Source organism: Hippopotamus amphibius, chromosome 1 (genome assembly GCF_030028045.1).
Source record: "Hippopotamus amphibius kiboko isolate mHipAmp2 chromosome 1, mHipAmp2.hap2, whole genome shotgun sequence".
NCBI classification, from domain to species: Eukaryota; Metazoa; Chordata; class Mammalia; order Artiodactyla; family Hippopotamidae; genus Hippopotamus; species Hippopotamus amphibius.
The window spans coordinates 233,034,558-233,057,098 of record NC_080186.1 but is presented as its reverse complement, the minus strand read 5'-3'; the positions used below and the strand labels follow the sequence as shown (position 1 = coordinate 233,057,098).

Sequence of the window (22,541 nt, the reverse complement as noted above, 5' to 3'; positions counted from 1 at the left end):
CCCCTTCCCCCTCCCCCAGACCACAAATACCAAAAACAGTCAATTCGGGCTGCTATTCAGAGATAGTATTATTGACAGATGAAAGCGAGAGAGGCCAGTTTACAGAGGCACAGACAAGTAGACACTATAAAAAACACAGGGGCCATAAGCATGCAGCGAGTGTTTAAAGGGCACCAGGAATGCTGCCTATTTTAAATGTCTACCTCTACCCCACTGGCTTACCAGAGTACTTGAAATGTTATCAATTAGAAAAATCTAACCTTTAGGTTAGGCTTTTCTATTACTAGGATTCCCCCTACTAAAATGCAAATAGCCATGGAAAAGTAATAGACTAGGTCTTTGACACATCAGATTGTTTGCCATCATAACACTAAACAGACAAGAGCCCTGCACGAATAGGACAGATACGCACTAGTGAATAAAGGGAGGAAGAAAAAGTATAATTTACAAAGCATTGTCTAGAGGGAATTTTTAAGTGAATTCCCTGAGAAAAACTGGGCACACAGAGAGGAACAGGAAAGTCCTACTTCCTGGGAGAAATGGAAGAGGTCACAGAGTTTGAGAAAACTGAAAAAGGGAAGTTCAAAACCAAAGTAACCACTTCACAACTTGGTTTCAGGCTGGATGGGGTGGTCAACTCCCAGAGGTCATAATCCCAGAGCAGCAGCAGAGCATGAAGGAATCCTGAATACCAGGTCTAATATGTGGTTACCAGAAAGTCTGGGAAAAGCAGGAAAACAATCTCTAAGACCAGCGATTGCCAATGGAATATATCAAATACAGTACAGCAGATTTCTAAACCTTTCTGTCCCTCTACCCACATTCCTCACTCATCCCCAACCAGGCAAAAAACTAATAGGGCAGGAGAGGGGAGGGGAGTGGAGGCATGCAGAGGGAAAAGTGGATTTGCTGTGTTTACAAAAGTTCCCCAAATGCTCATGACATATATTGTTCCGCTACAGTGACAAGCTCCTTCCTCCAGCTAAGTCTAATTAGACCCAGGGCCACCAAAATGGTAATCAGGTCCAGCACAATATCAGTCTAAAGCAGTTCTTGAAATTCTTATATTTGAACTGAAACAAGATTTTGATTGCCACCTAGTGGAAGAGGGAGAGTCAACCACAAACTAAACCGAGGATCAGCAATCTAAAAGTATCAAATGTTGTCTATATTCTAGTTTCCAAAAGTGTGGTTATATGTAAGATTTTAGGTAGCACAAGGATAAACACTATTTTAACTACTTGGTAGTTATTGCAACGCACATTAGAAAAAAATATAAACAATATTTCATCATTTCTAAATACACGAAGAGGCTAAATTAACCCTAATTTTTCAAAGTTAATAAACTAAAAAAAAATTAAATTATAATACTACACAGTATTATAATGGGTAATGGGATATAAGCAAAGTCATATGGTTACTAAAATGACTGAAGTTTTGGAAATAGTTGCCTACGTTCGTCTAATTGAAGACACTTTTTTCTCACTGTCTCTGAGATTTATGTATATAAAGTGAAATAACCCAAATTTTAGTAGAAATAACAATGTTTTAAGGTATTCTTGTTTTTTTCTCATCGAATAAGTTTCTGAAATTATTTCACAAGCAAATTAGCATTCAATACTGCTAAACCCCTATAAATATTTGCCTTCCTTAAAACATGCTTACCTAGTTATCCTATGATTGAAAATAGTTGATTCCCTCTTATTTTGACAAGTTTCATTATAGAAAATATACTTCCATTTAATCTACACGGTTAAACAAATTCTCAGAGAACTGTATGAACTCTTGCCAACCTACAGCAGTGGAATGCATTTTAATGACCTATGTTCTATTGTCACAGTGGTCAATTATTTATCACAGAATTTAGAGGTTTCAAGAAAATCCTGAGCATTTAATCAGCACTCATTAGTCCTTGTATTCACTGATATTGGAACATATAAGTGAAAATTACAAGATTCATTTCACTATCTTGCCTGATGGTCACTTTAAATGAGAATGATAATTTTCTCATGTGCTAAATTTCACACTGCTCTAGCTGCAAAAAAAAAAAGACTAAAAACTTAAATATCTGGAAAGTGGAAATGGGATTATCAAGACTAGCTTAAACCAATCCTCCTTCATCTCCTGGACTGGAAACTACTTTGACCCTTAACACAATTAGGCTTCTGCTGGCAAAGAATAGGTGGGGTTGTTGAATAGCTGGGTTATTTACCAAACAGTAATCTGCCACACATCCCACCTCAAGCACTCAGCTTCTTTCTGAGGAGGCAACCACTCTTACAGTTTCCTATCTATTCCCCCAGAGTCATTTATACATATTTTCATAATATATAACTTCTTGATGTTGTTTTTACCCAAATGGTAGTATACTATATACACTGCTCTGCACTTCATTTCTTTCGTTTAACAAAATAAGTTGAAGACTTGTTCCATTTTGATATGTAATAAAGCCACCTCCTTCTTTTTAATGGATGAAAAATACTCCATTGTATCAATGTGCCATAATTTATTTATCCAGTCCTGTAAGAAAAGACATTTTAGTTGTTTTCAATCTTTTGCTATCATAAAAAACACTGTATTAAACAACCTTGTACATATATTATTTGACGTTGCAAATTAATGCTTAGGAGTGAAATTGTTGGGCCATGTTAACTTTGGAGCTGGTTGCTGGCATTTTTTTTGGTGAAGGGCAGACCACATTAATTTTATGGATTAAAATTTAAGGAGTATGGCATTTTATTTTAGTGTCTTCCCTACTGAGACCAGTATATGCCTTTTTGTTACATCACAGCTTACTCATTCTAATGCACAGATTTAATCATTTCTAAAATATAGATGCATCTCATAATCCAGGATATCTTTTAGTCACTGTCAGCCAGGTGGCAGTCATGAAAGTAATTATTTCTGGTGGCATGGCAGGTAACTGTCACCTATGGTCATTTGGTCATTTCAGTCATCAAACCATTTAGGAACATTTAAGGAAGAAATATGAGCTGTAGTGTTGTTAGAAAGCTTTCTGTGAAACCTTCTGGTAAGATTAGGAAAGTGCAAGCATCAAACTAAAAAGTGTCAGTGATTTGGAAGAAAATTCTTTCAAGAAACGCTACACTATCAATGTTCTTAATGGTACTAAGGACAGTTTTGTGTGGGCAGAAAAAAACACTGATTTTGATGACCCCAAGTCAAAAAGAGATTCAGAAGAATTAGACTCTGTATGTGAAGAATCAGATTTGTAATATCTTAACTGATATATTTTGTTTATATTTTCCTTTTCGTTAACTGCACAAGAGTTCTTCTAGTAAATACAAAAATAAAATTCTAAGTCCTAAGAAATTGTTGCATCAGAGGTATGGATAGCAGTTTATGTTAGTATTATATTAAAAAAAAAAACAAACCCAAACACTACAACTTATAATCAGCATCTGAGGTTTGAAGAACTACTCTACATGTTATTTCAGGTCTCTCGGTAATATTTTAAAAGTTTCTCTCATATAGATTTTGCACATTTTTAAGGCTGTTCCTTTATGTTTCATCTTCTTCTCCATTATATTTTCTCGTCAGAATGCTATTTATTTTTGCCTATTTTGTAAACAATCACCTTACCGAATTGTCCTGCTATTTATAATAATTTTTCAGTGGATTGGATTCTTCTGGGTTTTCCCAAAAGGTACACAATGAAATAAATTTTAAACTCTAATTATCTTAAACTACCTGCTGGAATTTACACTCAATGAAGGTAAGGATTATGTATTACTTTTACTGTTCTATCTGCAGCACCTTGCCTATTACCTTGCACAAATCAGATAATCAATATATATTTGTTAAATGAGTTACATGCATCTTACTTCATAAAACTCACCCCAACCAGCCCTGACAGAGAAGTAGAATTTAAAAAGTCAAATATAAGTGAGGAAACAGTGTTCATATTTATTCTCTTCCACATACAAACATACAGATCCTATAAGAAACTGGATATTTTATAATCAAGTTATATATTTCGTTATAATTAGTTCTATCTTAATAATTAAAAACCTTAATTATACAATAAGTATTTTATTTTAAATACTTACCTTTTGGATCTTATATCTGATGAATCAAACTGGATATTCATAGGTCCAGGATTTATTTCATGATCTACCTCAGGGATGAGGAGATGCCTAGAATCACTATCCATATTTGCCATTTTTCTCAGACTCTAAGCAATGAAGAAGTCAGTCCTATAATAAATTAGAAAAGAGAAATGATTAAAGTTTAACTTAAAAATTATTTTACTATTAATAGGTAGTATATTTGCATGCATAAGAAACTGAAAAAACAGAGGAATTTGCTGAAGATATCTTAATGAGCTACATGCCTAAAACATTTATATTATCAGAAACTTAAGTTGAAATGGAGTTACTGCTTATTTTTCAGCTTAGTAAAAAAGAAGCAATCCATTTCCAGTAATAAAATAGATTAGGCTATCTGGACTCATTTTCCTGAAGAAAACAACTAAAAATATTGGATAAAATATTAAAAAAATTTTTTTGAAAAGCACCTTCTTGAAAATAGTAAGGAAAAGCAGGCCATTTGTAGGTGAATTTAAGGAACCTAGAAAGTAAGTAGCTCAAAGAAGCTGCTTCTGCTCTGAGGGTATTTGCTGTGCCAGGAGAAACTGGACTGAGGTTTTCAAGACCTTATGACGTATTAGGGAAATAGAAGACAAAATCCAAGATTCACCCAAAGTAAGGAGTGACTGTAGTGAGAAATCATCCCCTCTCCCTACTTCCCATACACCTGGGACCGCAAAGAGCTTTATCATCAGATTAGGAGTTAACAAGAAGTAAAAGTGCCTCACTCCCTCACAAGGAAATGACAAACAAGTTTTCTTGACACTGACTACAGCCTCTGTGTGTGTGTGTGTGTGTGTGTGTGTGTGTGTGTGTGTGTGGGTGTGTGTGTGTGTAGAGGGAAATACTACATACCACAAACTGCACCTCATATGGATTTGCAAGGTGATCAAAGAACACTTAAAGCTGTGAATATAATTTCAGGTTACTTGCTTGTTACAGCTCACAGGTAACTGGCCAAAGCAAACGTAAATCTTTTCTATGAGGATACAGAAAAGATTGATCCTAGGCCTCAAAAAAGACTTGCTAACAATTTTTCAAGAACAATGAACAGTACACAGTCAAAAATGACCTAGCATATAAAGAAAAAAAGTACTATTTGTGAGAACCAGAAGAAACAGCAGAAATAGATCCACAAATGCTTCAACTACAGGGATTATCAAAATAAGATTATAAAATAATTATGCTTCCTATGTTTAAACAAATAAAGGAAAAAGTGGACATTTCAAAAAGTAACAGCATGTTTGAAAAGGACCAGAGTGAATACTCAGGGCTAAATAAATCAATAATAAAAAACAAAAACAAAAACAAAATGTAATAGCCAAAATTTAAAACTCAATGGATGCATTTAAAAGTTGAAGAAAGGATGCTGGCAACATGGTAGAATAAAAAGCTACCTTTATCTTTCCCCTTCAAACTACAACCTGTAAAACAACTAAAACACAACAAAGGTGCCTCTGCCCAACACACTAGGATCCTGGAGAATTCCACACATCTGTATATCCAAGAGTGACTGGACTGCAACACACAGAGGAGGGGGGAACTGAAGGAGGGAGAAACCAACGGAAGAGCAAAGGCAGTACCTGTAATGGTAGCCCTCTGGCTGCAGCAGCTGAGACTGCAGCCTTAGAGAACGGGGTAGCAGCAGAGGAGGTGAGGCACATGACTCCTGCCTCAGCAGCCTCCGTGGCCACAGAGGCAGAGATGGAAAACCTTACAACACTGAACACAGCAAAGGTGCCCATGCAATCCTGGCTCTTCTTCCCTCTCCTCTCCCATCCCCTGCTGTGTCAGAGTCTGACTCAGGAGATCCTAGATGCGAAGGAAGAGTCCACCATCCTAGCTGGTGATGCCAGCAACAGTAGCAGAAGCAAGGCATCAACAACCCTGGAGGCAGAAGAAGGAATAATGAGGGCCCAGGGTAACACTGCTAACAGAGGTGATGGAGGATGGAGAGTGAAGACAAGTATAACCAGAGGTGGCTCAGGTGAGAGAAACCAAAAGATTGTTCTATAGCACCACCTACTGGAAAATAAAAGAAAGACTTCTAATTTTTAATCTGTTGAACCTGTTATAATCAAGCAAAAAAGTGGGGGAAAAATGTGCCTGAGGAGAAACAGCTCAAATGTGCCTGTGGAGAAACAGCTCATCAGGCACCATGAACCACAGTAACACTGTACTATAAAAAGAAAATGACATGAAATATTGTGATCTAATTGATAGAGAATTCAAAATAGCTGTCATGAAGAAACTCAACAAGCTACAAGTTTTCTTGTAGAAAGGCAGTTTCAATGAGCTCAGGAATAAAATGAATGAACAGAAGTAATACTTTAACAAAGAGATTGAAACTCTAAAAAAGAACTAAACGGAAATTCTAGAGCTGAAGAATTCAATGAATGAGAGGAAGAATGAATTAGAAAGCATTGGAAATAGAGCAGACCATACGCAAGAGAGAATGAGCAAGCTTGAAGACAGAGATCTACAAATTATACAAGTAGAAGAGGAAAGAAAAAATATTTTTTAAAAATGAGGAAATTCTACAACAGCTATCTAAGTCTCTTAGGGTAATGAGTATCCCAGAAGAGAGAAGGGAACAGAGTATACTTAAAGAAATAATAGCTGAGAACCTCCCAAACTTGGGGAAGGAAGTGGATATAAAAGTCCATGAAGCTAAGAACCAACTACCTCAATGCAAAAAGACCTTCTCCAAGACGTATTATATTAAAATTGTCAAAAGTTAATGACAAAAAAAAAAAAAAATATATAAAGGCAGCCAGGGGAAAAGGACCTACAAAGGAACAGACATTATACTCTCAGCAGATTTCTCACCAGAAACTCTACAGGTCAGGAGGGAGTGGGATGATGTTCTAAAAATACAGAAAGAGAAAAGCTTTCACCCAAGAATACCCTATTCAGCAAAGTTATCATTCAGATATGAAGAAGAAATAAAGACTTTCCCAAACAAACAAAAGCTGAGAGAGTTCATCAACACTAGACCTGCCTTATAAGAAATGTTGAAAGGAGCTCTTCTACTAGAAACTAAAAGGCAAAAGTACAAACCTGAGTAAGGTGATAAATAAACAAAATCAGAAAAGTGCAACTCTTTATTAGAATAACTTCAGTTTGGTAACTAACTCACAACATAAAAAGGGATAGTTTGAGACAACAAAAACACGAAAGGGGAAAAGGACAGAATCCATATAGGTAAATAAGATGTTATCAGCAAAAAGTACTATTTTATGTATGACAATTTTACACAAACCCAATGGAAACCACAAAACAAATCTAAAACAGAGACATGACACATGGGAAACTTAGAAAAACACCAAACCAAAATGGTAGACAGAAACACAAGAAAAAACAATGGAAATGCAGAGCAAAACAAAAGAAAAAATGGCAGTAGTAGGTCCTCATCTATCAATAATCACCTAATTGCAAATGGACTGAATTCACCAATCAAAAGACACAAAGTGACTGGATGGGACAATTCATCGAGAAGACATTACAGCAAAGTGATTCAATCATGTGTGTGTGTGTGTGTGTTTATTTTTTCAGATTCTGTTTCCTTTAGGTTATTACAAAATATTGAGTATAGGTCCCTGTGCTATATACTTCAATAAACAATTAAATTAAATTAAATTTAAAAAGACATCACAGTTACTAACATATACGCACCTAATACAGGAACACTAAAACATATAAAACAATTATTAACAGACCTAAAGGGAGAAATTGAGAGCAACACAATAATAGTAGGGAACTTTAACATCTCCTTTACATCAATGGATAGATCATTCAGACAAGAAGTCAACAGAGAAAGAGTGGCCTGAAATGAAACATTAAACCAGATGGATCTGATAGACATGTACAGAACATTCCATCCAAATGCAGCAGAATACACATTCTTCTCAAGTGCACATGAAACTTTCTCAATTGATAGACCACATGTTGGGACACAAAATAAATCTCAATAAATTTAAGATTGAAAGTATATCAAGCATATTTTCCAACCACCATGGTATGAAACTAGAAAGCAACTAAAAAGAGAAAGCTGGAAAATACATGGAGATCAAACAACATGCTACAGAACAACTATTGGGTCAAAGAAGAAATCAAAGGAGAAATCAAAAATTACCTGAAAATAAATGAAAGTGAAAATACATCATACCAAAAATCTTTGGGATGCAACATTAGTGGTACTAAGAGGGAAGTTTACAGCAATACACAGCTACCTCATGAAACAAGAAAAATCTCAAATAAACACTCTAACTTTTGCCTAAAGGAACTCGAAAAAGAAGAACAAACAAAACCCAAAGTCAGTAGAAGGAAGGAAATAATACAGATCAGAGTGGAAATTAGTGAAATAGACTAAAAAGGCAATGAAAAAGATCAATGTAACTAAGAGCTTGTTCTTTGAAAAGATAAACAAACCTTTAGCTAGACATAGTAAGGAAAAAAATGCTCTGATAAATAAAACTACAAATGAAAGAGGAGAAATAACAACAGATACCATAGAAATGAAAAGGATTATACAAGAATATTATGAACAGTCATACACCAACAAATTGGACAACCTAAAAGAAAGGAACCAATTCTTCAAATTATACAATCTTTCAAGACTGAATCACAAAGAAATAGAAAATCTGAATAAACCAGTCACTAGTACAGAGATTGAAATAGTAATCAAAAAGCTTCCAAAAAATAATAGTCTGGGACCAGATAGCTTCACAGGTGAATTCCATCAAACATTAAAAGATGTAATACCTATCCTCTCAAACTCTTTCAAAATACTGAAGAGGAGGAAATGCTTCCTGACTCATGAGACTAATGTCACCCTGATACCAAAACCAGAGACAGACAACATAAAAAAAAAAAAAAAAAAATTACAGGCCAATATCTCTGATGATATTAGATGCAAAAATCCTCAACAAAATATTAGCAAACCGAATACAACAATACAGTAAAAGGAATATATACCATGATGCAAGGATGTTTCAAAATTTGCAAATTAATCAATGTGATACACCACATTAACAAAATAAAGGATAAAAACCATATGACCATATCAATAGATGCAGAAAAAACATCTGAGAAGATTCAACACCCATTTATGATTAAAAACTCTCAATACAGTGGGTATAGAAGGAATGTACCTCAATATAGTAAAGGTCATATGTGACAAACCCAGCAGCTACTCACACTCAATGGTGAAAAACAGAAAGCTATCCCTCTAAATCAGGAACGAGACAAGAATGCCCACTCTCACCACTCTTATCCAACACAGTATTAAAAGTCCTAGCCATGCTCACACAGCATCCATCCATCTCCTTCCTTCCTACATCTCTGGACACTCTCCTCCTCCACAGGTGGCATCCTCAGCCCATCCTCACTGCGTGCCCACATGATGGGAGTGGTGGTGGATCTTGCACGCATGTCCCTGGAGCAGCCTGCATCAGTCAGTCAGGGAGGTGGCCATTCTGCCTAGGCTGGGGGTCTTGGGCCGAACAGCACCTTCCCGCCAGAGAAAGGGGTGAGAGGGAAGGGGGAGGTGCCCCTTGTAGCACTTCCCACTTTGGTGCATCATATCTCCTCCCCACCCCACCTGGGCCCAGCTCATGGGCTGGGATGGGGAAAGGGGAGAGGCGAATGCAGATGGTGGGGGTGTCAGAGAGCGGTTCCACAGATCCCTTTCCGGGGCAACTTGGGGCTGGATGGCAGCAGCAGCATGCATGTGCACCTGAATGCATTGGTACCTGGGTCCTCTGCCACCCCCAGCACAGGGAGTGGTCCAGGGGACCCAGTTGGTCACAGCCCTTGTGCTTGTCCCCTCCTCTAAAAACAAAACCAAAAAAAAGAAAAAAGAAAAAAATGTCCTAGACAGAGCAATTAGGCAAGAAAAAGAAATGAAGGGAATCCAAATTGGAAAGGAAGAAGTAAAATTTAACAGTCTGCAGATGATATGATACTATGTATAGAAAATCCTAAAGACACCGCCAAAAAACTACTAGAACTCATCAATGAATTCAGTAAAGTTGTAGGATATAAAATTAATACACAGATATCTGATGTGTTTCCATACACTAAAAATGAACAACCAGAAAGAGAAATTAAGAAAATAATTGCAACAGAAAGAATAAAATACCTAGAAATAAATTTAATGAAGTTGAAAGACCTGAACAATGAAAACTATAAGACATCATTAAAAGAAATTAAAGAAGATACAAATAACTAGAAAGATATTCTGTGCTTATAAATTCAAAGAATTAACATTATTAAAATGTTCATAATACCTAAAGAGATCTACAGATTCAATGCAATCCCTATCAAAATCTCAAGCACATTTTTCACAGAAATATAAAAAAAAAAATCTAAAAGGTATATGGAACCACAAAAGATCCCCAATATTCAAAGCAATCCTAAGAAAAAAGAACAAAGCTGGAGCTATCAACTCCTGATTTCAAACTATATTTCAAAGTCATAGTAATCAAAAAAGATGGTTTTGGCAAAAAAAGATGTAGGTCAATGGAACAGAATTGAGAGCCCAGAAATAAATCCACACCTATACGGACAATATAAGACAAAGGAGCAAAGAATATACAATGGAGAAAGGGTAGTCTCTTCAATAAATGGTGTTAGGAAACTGGACAACCATTAGAAAAAAATGAAATTAGGCCACTATTTCACACCACACACAAAAATCAAGTCAAAACAGATTAGACGTGAATGTAAGACCTGAAACCATAAAAATTCTAGAAGAAGACATAATCAGTCAGCTCTTCGACATCAGTCTTAGCAACACCTTACTAGATATGTCCCCTCAGGCAAGGGAAACAAATGGGACTACATCAAACTAAAAAGCTTCTGCACAGCAAAAGAAACCATTAACAATATGAAAAGACAACCTACCAAACTGGAGAAAATATCTGCAAACCATATATCCGATGGGTTGGATAATAATCCAAAATACATAAAGAACTCTTAAAGCTCAACATCAAAAAAACAAACAACCCAACTTAGAAAATGGGCAGAGGAGTTAGATAGACATTTTCCAAAGAAGACATACAGGTAGCCAACAGGCACATGAAAAGATGTTCAACATTACCAATTAATTAGGGAAATTCAAACCAAAAGTACAATAAGACATCACCTCACACCCATTAGAATGGTTATTATCAAAAAGGCAAGAAATAACACGTGTTGGTGAGGATGTAGATATACAGAAACACTTACACACTGTTGGTAGGAATGTCAATTGGTGAAGCCACTATAGAAAACAGTATGGAGATTCCTCAAAAAATTAAGAGTGGAAGTACCATATGATCCAGCTATACCATTTCTTGGTGTTTATCCAAAGAAACACTAACTCAAAATGACATATGCACCCCTATTTTCATCATGCCACTATTTGCAGTAGTGCAAGAAATATTTCCAAGGTACAGAAACAACCTAAGTGCCTATCAATGAATGAATGGATAAAGACAGTGTGGCATATACGTACAATGGAACAGTATTCAACTATAAAAAAAGATGAAATCTTGTAATTTGTGACAACATGAATGAACTTTGAGGATATTATGTTAGGTGAAATAAGTCAGACAGAGAAATAAATACTGTATAATTTCACTCATATGTGGAATATATATATATATTTTTGTAAATTATAATTTGATTTTAATCAATCTTTTCCATATACTCATATGGGAAGACTGGTAGACCACTAGAAATGATCTCCCCAGTATTCATATTAACATGCATTACAAACACACAAGCAAAAACAACCATTTTTATTCATCACCTGTTACTTGCTTTGCCCATTTTTTTCTTGGGAAAAAAACTTCCTGAATTCTTGTTATATGAAGCTTTGTGCTCTACAGTATACATCTCTCAAGCTTCATGAAGTTATTCTAATTACTTAGATACTTTGTAACATTCACTTCGATTTTTGTATGGCTATTGTTAATTTCTCAATTTAATTTTGACAGTTTCTATGTTTATACTTCTCTCAACTCCTCAGACATCTAGATTTGCCAGCTTTATATCTTCAGTATTTATAGTCTCTTTAATTCCTTTTACTCTGACCCACAAGTTTTTTTTCTCTAATGATAAAAGAATTCATGCTGGCACCAGATCTTAAAGTTCCTCCAAAGGGCATAGAAACTATTTTCGTGAGTCCTTTAAAAATAATCTTCCATTAGAACTACTGAAAAACTAAATGGCATTTTCTCTAAAACTTCCCTTTAGTTTTCCTTTGCACTGAGAGTCTTTGGCATGCAGAGCACAGGAATTCATAGTATAAAACCCCCTCTGAAGTATATATATATATATGCGCACACACACACATAGATATGTATATAGATATATACATATATATGTCTCAATCATAAATTTATACTTGCATTAGTGTCTAGGAATTTGCTCCAAGGAACTATCACTGAGAGTGAACAAAGATTTAGCTAAAAGACATTGCTGCCATATTTTAAAAAAATATGAACAACTTAGATATTTCCTAATATCCCTAGAATAGAGTGTATTTAAATCAGTTATGATATCCATATGAGAGAATGCCATACAGTTTGTTATATTTTAAAAGAATATTTAATGAAAACAAAATATTGCTAAAAGAAATCAAAACTACAAATAGAAAGACATTCCATGCTTATGGATTGGAAAAATTAATGTTGTAAAAATATTCATACTATCCAAAGGAATCTACAGATTCAATGTAATCTCTATCAATATCTCAATGGCATTTTTTTTCATATGTGGAATATTAAAAAAAAAAACTAAATAAATGAACAAACTAAACAAAAACAAATATGCAGATACCAAGTATACCGAGTAGCGGTTATCAGAGGGAATGCGGCAGAGAGAAGGGTAAAAGGCATCAACTGTATGATGATGGATGGAAAGGTAATTTTTGGTGGTGAGAACACTGTAGGGTATACAGATGTAGAAATATAATGAACAGTATATATTCATATATATATATTTTATAAGCTGATGGTACCTCAATAATAAATAAATCTAATAAATACTAAATAAATAAAATTAGCAAACTTTATAAAAAACATTGAAGAGAAAATTAACAAACTAGAAGATAAATCAGAAGAAACTATCCAGAATGCGGCAGAGAGAGAGAAAAAAAGGCAGAAAATGTGGAAGAGACGTTAAAATACACGAGACAGAATGAGAAGGTCTAATGTGCATGTAATTGGTGAACCAGAAAGCAAGGAGATAGCAGAGGTAATATTTGAAGAGATAATGGCTGAGGATTTTTAGGAATTCATAAAAGATAATGATCTGCAGATTCAAGAAGGTTAATGAATTCAAGTAGAATTAATAAATAATATGTTATAGAGTTGGGGAAAAAAAAGAATTAAAATTCCAGACCAAAGAGGGAAAGAAGTTCTTGGAATTAAAGTGTTCTAAAGTCCTTATATTGTCCAGATCAACATTACACTTTGATGTGATGCATGGTGTAATTTTAAAGGTAACTACTAACATAACAGAAAACAATATATAACAAAATCTAGGAGAAGGAGAAAAGAGAATGTTAAAAAACAAATGATCTAAAGAAAGGTAAGAAAGGAGAAGAAACATAAAAGAGGTAAGACAAATAGAAAGCATAAAATAGATAAGATCCTTTCTTAAACCCATGCTAATCAGGCTATCTTCCCCATCACTACACAAAACCTGCTCTTAGTAAATCACCAATGACTTCCACATTGTAAACTCAACTTCTCAGTCTTTAACTTGCTTACCCTATCAGAAATATTGCCTCAAGGAATCATTCTCTTCCTTATTAAACTGATTCAATAGGGCTTCAGGTTTTTTCTATATCTCTCTGGTCCCTCCTCCTTTTCTGTTTCCTTTGCTTACTTTGGTACTCTTTTCTACTTACCCTCAATTTCTAGGTAATGTTATCCAATCTCATGGTTTTAATAGCATGTTATACAATACAGCAGCCACTAGTCACAAGTGATTACTTAAATTTATATTAAAATTAAGTTTAAAAAAATTCATAAACTGAGTCACTCTAGCCACGTGTGGCTAGTGGTTACCATATTGCACAGTGTAGATATAAAACATTCCCATCATCATAGAACGTTCTATTGATCTAGATAATGACAAATTTCACATTACATTTCTAGCCAAAACTTCTCTCATAAATTTCAGACTTGCATATCCAACTGTTGACTTAACATCTTTTTAAAAATTGAGATATAATTGACATACAACATTATAGTTGTTTTGGATGCACAATGTAATGACTTGATATATGTATATATCCAACTTAACATCTTTACTTGAATATAATAGACAACTAAAACCTGTCTAAAACTGAACTTCTGACCTTTTCCCAAAAACCTACCCCATGCATTGTTTTCCTGATTTCAGTTAATGGTATCTCCATCCTTCTAGTTGCTCAAGCTAAAATTCTTATAATCACTCATAACTTCTTTTTCTCAGTCTACATTCAATCCACTAGGAAATCTTGTTGGCTTTCCTTCAAATATGTTCAGAATCTGACCACCATTATTTGTTACCAAGATTCCTACAATGGAGCTCTCTGTTTGTACCCTTACAGTCTACTTGCCACACAAGCAGGTAAAGCTGTAGAGAGGTATAGTAACGAATCTGGTTGCACCCAACTGGTTGTTACAACTGAGGGAGGTGCTATTAGCATCCAGTGGGTAGAGACTAGGGATGCTATTAAATATCCTACAATGCACAGGATAGCTTCCTACAGCAAAGAATTATCTAGCCAAAAATGTCAATAGTCCCGAGATTGAAAAATCTGCTTTAGGGGGGTAAAATAGGAGGTTGTGTTAGAGAAGGATAGAAAGGGACCTTATGTGGTAATGCAGTATTCTATTTCTTTAACTTGATTGTGGTTACATGGCCATTTGCTTCATAATCATTCAATATTCATGTTCTATACACTTTTCTGTAGAATGTTATATTTCACAATTATTTAAAAAAGGAAACTCCATAAAATGAAGTAAACAGGTTTTAACACAAAATGAAGTGCTTTACCTTTCTTTTTTTTTGAAATTCATACCTAGCTTTTATTAACTGGCTTGGTTCTTCTTTGCCACTCTGCTGTGCTGTTTTTCTTGTTCTTTGCCCTTTCTTCCTCTCTTTTATCTTTCACCTTTTCTTCTCTTTCTTGTTACAGCCCAGCCTACTCAACAAGTATAGTTTTATTATTGCTGTATCTGTTTAATGGAGTTTAATGTCCACTGTTCTTATTATTCTAATTGTAGCATTTATGGCAGAGTAGAAAGAAAATGGGGTTTCTGAGGGGGAAGCTTATATTTGCCACTCAGTACCTGTGTAATTTAAGACTAACAATTTAACCTCCACGAGACTATTTTCCCATTTGCAAAATAGAAATAACAATATCCTCTCCACTGGGGTGTTTGAGAATTAAGTGACATGATGCATATTATACTTAGTACTTTGTAATGACAAAATAAGTGTTCAAATGTATTACTATTCCTTTCAAAAAACAAATAAAAACACCTCCCCCCCTTTTCTTTTTTACATATGCAGCATCTTGAGTTTTTCCCTATTTTTTTTAATGAAAAATCCTTCTTAGTAACAAAGAGATAAGCAAATATTGTCAACATGCCACTATTATATATTCTACTCCCTAACATGTTTTCTTTTCTGTTTCTTTCCTTCCCATTTCCCTATTCTGCTCTTCTGTATTTCTGTTCAACATTTAAGCCAAAGCTCTCATTAACGTAGTTCAAATGAAGATAATGTTAAATAAAAATGTTAAAGCATTACCTTACAAGGTAATAACAGTAACTTTCACAGAAACTTTTCAAAAAAAAAGCAAAACCAAATATAGTTGACCTTTCAACAATGAGGGAGTTAAGGGTGTCAAACCTCTGCACAGTTGAAAACTGGTGTATAACTTGAGAGTCAGCCCTTGTATCTGCATCTGTAGATTCAACCAATCATGGATAGTGTAGTACTGCACTACATATTTATTGAAAAAAAAATCCACATATAAATGGACCTGAGCAGTTCAAACCTGTACTGTTCAAGGTCTACTGTATTACCATTTCCAATCAAGAGTCCTTATTTCTGTATCTTATAAAGAGTACAAACATAAAAATGATTATCTATTTTCATATGAGACAACTAAAATAGTGAGTAATGGTAAACTCTGAAGAATATATTCATCCAACAAGTTCTCAACGAGCCTCTAGAAGGTACTTGGGTACTGAGAAAAACAGAAAAAACATAAAAAACACATGGTCCCTATCCTCAACAAACTTAAAAAATATAATTTATTAAGCCAAGAAGTCAAGTAACTTGTCCTAAATCACTTAAATAATAAAACCTAGTAGGATGCTAACAATCAGTTCTGATTTTCTGTTCTTCATTTCACTTTTAGCTCATATCTACACCACTTGCTAGTCATGGCACCCAACTAGCTTTCTAATAGATCAGTGCAAGATTTATTCTTTTAAGATAAAAAGTTTAGTTGACTGCTTGAAACACAATCATATAATGTATTGCATATATTCAAATGTGGAGCATCAGAAATGATTTTGAACATAAAGTGTACACGATTCAATAGTAATTGTTATTAAAAAATCTCACTAAGATGAAAGGAACTGTGAATAAGCTGAGTAATTTCATCAGAACACTTAGTTGATGTGCAAAAACAGAAGCTTGATCTTTCAGTTCCTTTTTTAATGTAATAAAACTGATTAATAATTCACTTGACTTCTTTGGTCTTAAGTTTTAAAACTAAAGGCAGAATTAAGATTACTTTGACCCATTAATTTACAAAACTCGAATGGATAGTCCTATTAAATACCCTTGGTCTAAAACTGTCAATTTCACTAAATAACTTGAAAAAAGTACCCCCTAGATGTAATAAAAACATAATATATAAAATATCAGTGAAAAATGTATTTCAAATTAAGGTAGACATCTAAGATCAGCAACAACTCAAGGATGCCCACTCTTGCCAATTTTATTCAACACAGTATTGGAAGTCCTAGCCACAGCAATCAGGCAAGAAAAAAAATAAAAGGAATCCAAATTGAAAGGGAAGAAGTAAAGCTGTAATGCTTTGCAGATGACATGACACTATACATAGAAAATCCTATGATGTCACCAAAAATCTGTTGCACTTCTATATACTAAATATGAATTACCAGAAAGAGAAATTAAGAAAACAATCCCATTTACCATTGCATCAAAAAGAATAAAATATCTAGGAATAAACCTATCTAAGGAGGCAAAAGACATGTACTTTGAAAATCATAAGACACTGATGAAAGAAACTGAAGATGACATAAACAGATGGGAAGATACCATGCTCATGGATTGGAATTAATGTTGTTAAAATGACCATACTACCCAAGGCAATCTTTAGATTTAATGCAATCCCTATAAAAATACCAAGAGCATTTTTCACAGAACTAGAACAAACAGTTTCAAAAGTTGTGTGGAAACACAAAAGACCCCGAGTAGCCAAAATAATCTTGAGAAAGAAGAGCAGAGCTGTAGGAACAATGTTCCTTGACTTCAGACTATGCTACAAAGCTACAATAATCAAAACAGTATGCTACTGGCACAAAAACAGACAAATAGATCAATGGAACAGGGCAGAAAGCCCAGAAATAACCCATGCACTTATGGTCAATTAATCTATGACAAAGGAGGCAAGAATATACAATGGAGAAGAGACAGTCTCTTCAATAAGTGGTGCTGGGAAAACTGGACACCTACTTGTAAAAGAATGAAATTAAAACATTTTCTCACACCCTATATAAAAATAAACTCAAAGTGGATTAAAGACCTAAATGTAAGACTGGAAACCATAAAACTCCTAGGCAAAAACATAGGCAGAACATTCTTTGACATACATCACAGAATATATATGGTTTTGATCTGTATGCTAAAGCAGAGGAAACAAAAGCAAAAATAAACAAATACAACCTAATCAGACTCAAAAGCTTTTGCATAGCACAAAGGAAACCATTGACAAAACAAAAAGACAACCTACTGAATGGGAGAGAATATTTGCTAATGATGTGACTGATAAAGGGTCAATATCCAGAATATATAAACAGCTCATACAACTCAACAAAAAAACCAAACAGCCTACTTTAAAAATGGGCAGAAGATCTGAATTGACATTTTATAAAGAAGACATACAGACGGCCAACAAGCACAAGAAAAGATGCTCAACATCATTAATCATCAGGGAAATTCAAAACCACAATAAGATACCACCATTAGAGTGGTTATCATCAAAAAGGTAAGAAATAACAAACCTTGGTAAGGATGTAGATATAAGGAAACCCTTATACACTGTTGGTGGGAATGTAAATTGGTGCAACCACTGTGGAAAACAGTATGGCAGTTTCTCAAAAAAACTAAAAATAGAACTACAATATGACTCAGCAATTCTACTCCTGGGTACATATCTGAAAAAAATGAAAACATTAATTCGAAAAGATACAGGTACCCCAAAGTTCATAGCAGCATTATTTACAACTGCCAAGATACAGAAGCAACCTAAGTGTCAATCAATAGATGAATGGATAAAGAAATGTGGTATATGTATAATGGAATACTACTCAGCCATAAAAAAGAATGAAAATTTTGCCATTTGCAACAGCATGGATGGACATGGAGGATATTGTAAGTGAATAAGTCAGACAAATACTGTATGATATCACTTATATGTGGAAACTAAAAAATAAAACAAACTAGTGAATATAACAAAAAGGAAACAGACTTACAGATATAGAGAACAAACTAGTAGTTACCAGTGGAGACAGGGAAGTGGGAAGGGGAAAAATATGGGTAGGGGATTAAGAGGTATAAACTATTATGTATAAAATAAGCTAGAAGGATATATTGTATGACATAGGGAATATAGCCAATATTTTAAAATAAACTATAAATGGAGTATAATCTTTAAACACTGTGAATCACTATGTTGTACACCTGTAACTTATACAGCATTGTATATCAGCTGTATCTCAATTAGAAAAAAAAAAGAAAAAAGGTGGACAGGGGCTTCCTAGGTGGTGCAGTGGTTGAGAATCTGCCAGCCAGTGCAGGGGACATGGGTTCAATCCCTGCTCCAGGAAGATCCCACATGCCACGGAGCAACTAAGCCCGTGTGCCACAACTATTGAGCCCATGTGCTGCAACTACTGAAGCCCATGTGCCTAGAGCCCGTGCTCCACAACAAGAGAAGCCACGGCAATGAGGAGCCCATGCACCACAATGAAGAGCAGCCCCCACTCACCGCAACTAAAGAAAGCCCACGCACAGCAAAAAGGAGACCCAACACAGCCAATAAAATAAATAATTAATTAAAAAAAAAAAGGTGGACATAGCATAAGAATTAAAAGCTTGGAAAATAAACATATAGTACAGAAGTTATTAGCTTTAGAGAGTTTTTAAAACATCCTCTCAATTTAAAAAATTAAATATTTTAGAAATTGAAAAGATGACTGTCAGGAAGACAGTACCCTTTCATCAAAAAGAATAACTTGAAGAACTTGGGGATAATTTATAGAAGAAAATCTAAACAACATAAAATAAATCTATAAATTAATATGTCTAAGCATTTAGAACTATTCCAAGCACTACTGAATTTTATAAAGGAGTTTGCTATTATTATTCATGACCTTAAACTAAGCTTAATGAAAAGAGCTTAATGAAACTGTTATACTGTGGGAGGAAAAAGTCATCAACAGAATTGCTAAGAAATGCTAGAGAATATTTTTAATATTTTTAAGTAGGTAGAACCTTATTACTCCTAAGTCTCCAAAAACTGATGAAACCACCATCAGAAGGTATTCATTTGTTTGAATTATACACAATGGTTTAATTGGGATATGGCCTATTCTGGGTCTATTAAGTAGAATGTGGTGGTTTATAGCTCACATAAGACTGCTTGGATTTGAATCCTGGATTTACTGTGTGACTTTGGGCAACTTATTTAAATTCCCTAAAGGAATCTGGGTTTGAGATTTAAATGAGATAATGCAGATAATAATGTGACCGGCCCACAGTAAGTGCTTAATAAACATAGCCATCATTTTTATTCTGAATTTGGCTCTTTAAAAGTAAATAGCAAAATTATATTTTGGCTTAATTTAGTGGCCCGAATAAAATCAGCTGACATATCTACATGTCTTTAGCATAAAGTGAGTAAACCCCATGAAGTAAGAAAGAAAAAGAAGTTAAGCTTCATAGAATTATTGAACTGTCACAAACAGAACAGACCTAAAGGGAAAGAATTCATTTCGGAAGAAGAAAACTGTGTCACTTTGGAGAAAAACTCACAGAAAAAGACAAGTCAATAGAAAAGTAGTGGGAGATGAACTAACATTTATTTATTGAATGCCTCCTACTGGCCTAACATTCGGTTTACGTGTTGTTTATCTGCAACTAATCCTTTCAGGTTTGGAAAATAGGCATTAGCTTCAAATTACCAAAAATTAAAAAATAAAAAATAATTGAAGCTCAGAAGTAACTTGTCCTAAACCACTTAGCTAATAAAGCCACAATTGGGAATGAGGGAATGAAACCAGGTCACTTTGATCCCAAATGCAATTTCCACTACAGTGGTATGCCAGCCTTAAAGAAGTAGGCAGGTTATTTGGAAAACAAAAGAAGCATCTGATAATCAGGTCTTGTTCAGATTTGTAAACAAAAAAGCAATAATACCTAGAGTGCCAATTGGCCTTAAACTCTTTAAAAACAAAGTTTAGGACTAGAAAGAGTGAAAATATGTGTCCAAGTATCTCGATTACAAATTTTACAGGACGTGTTTTTCTTGAAGCAAACTATCTTAGATCAATTTTTTTCCCTTGATGCAAACTTCTTTGTCTCAAGGCTAGATTTATTTCCTTAGACAGTAATACTCCTTCCAGCAGCTGTGAAATAGAGAAAAAGTTAATAGCCAAGTCACAGTAGGAAAAAAGATACCTGCTTAAACAATGGCAGAAATACAGGGCTACACTTCTGACTTACTTTGTTAACCAATACTCTCCACTATATTGGTTCCTAAACTAAACTGAGAATGTGGTTGAATTTAGAAACAGGATTCTTTTAATTCCTGGAGATGATACTTTCACTGAATACTAAATGTTAGGAAACCAGAAAAGAGGAAAATCTAGAAAGGTTCTTAGATTTCAGTCAGCCTCAACAAAAAGTGATAATCAAGGCTGGGGAAAATATGAAGGACAGTCAGAAATTGATATAAAGGTTCCAGTTTAATCACATACGTGTATGTCCTGAGCAAACCTGAAATTCTGTGGCATTGTCAAATAAGCTTTTTATTCCAAACAGGCAGAAAATTGATGATATTTCAATGATTTAAAATCAATCATGAATGAGTCCAAAGTTCCTAGCGCCTTTCAAAGATTTAATAATATTCAAATATGAAGAATTGTAAGGAAATTGATAATTTTCAGTTGCCTCAATCAGTCAACTAACCTGAAATTCAAATTCCCCCAGAATGCTGTTTCAAAGGAAATTTAATACCTTTCTGAAAGTCTTGATAAGAACTATAAGATATTCTGAAGTTTGATGAATTAGGTTGAGAGGTGAATTGGAGTGTCATAGTTAACATTACTTAGATGGTAACACAGCATAGTGCTATCAGTGATTAACTAAATGTTAAATATTCCTATAGCATTACTTTGTCATAGGCTAACACACTTCTATTTCATTCAGTCCTCTGACCTTTAAAATATTAAAGTCCCAGATGCAAGATTATTAATGTCAAAGATAAGTCATTTAATAATGAGTCCCTAATCATTTATTTTACGATTAGTATTAGTAGGGGGTCTCAATATGAAAACAGTTTATTAACTTGCTTGCTGGTGCCTATGCGGAAGCACTTATCTCCATAAAAAGAACATAGAAAACAACCAAAGGAAGCTCCTATAATGTTATTTTTAAAAGTTATTAAGTGTGTAGAAACTTTCACAATTCTTTGCAAAAGCAAATCTACAGTATATATGCAAAGATGCTAGCAACAATCTGTAATATGAGGTACTAGCTTTTGCCCAAAGAAATGGATTATGAACCCTCCATACAATTATTTATGAGTGAAAATTACTATTAACTAATACTTCTGCATATGGTATTGTTTTAGATACTATATCTATATTCAGTTCATCAGGCCAGGGGTTGATTATTTTTTTTCTGTAAAGGACCAGATAGTAAATATTTTAGGCTCTGCCAGCCATATGGTCTCTGCAACTACTCAACTCTGCCTGTGTCTCAAAAGACAACATATAAATGAGTAAACATGGCTATATCCCGGTAAAACTATATAAAAAAAAATACATTTGGCAGTGGGCCAAAGTTGGTCATAGTTTGCCCACCTCTGTAGTATGCCAATATGAAAGCAAATGGAACCATATC

The 22,541-nt window shown here is 34.5% G+C and overlaps 1 protein-coding gene across 8 annotated transcripts in view; it reads right to left on the bottom strand.

The window, feature by feature from the left end:
• Positions 1-22,541, bottom strand: part of SLC38A9 (solute carrier family 38 member 9) — a 95,822-nt gene that overhangs the window by 71,474 nt on the left and 1,807 nt on the right. For 6 of the 8 annotated variants that reach the window (XM_057743380.1, XM_057743376.1, XM_057743402.1 and 3 more), the window contains one exon: positions 4,071-4,217. In XM_057743380.1, coding sequence (XP_057599363.1) covers positions 4,071-4,183 — 113 coding nt within the window. In that variant the 5' untranslated portion in view covers positions 4,184-4,217. Of the gene's footprint in view, positions 1-2,354; positions 2,378-4,070; positions 4,218-22,541 lie in introns of those variants that run through there. The other 2 variants (XM_057743394.1, XM_057743400.1) reach the window with 2 other exon arrangements.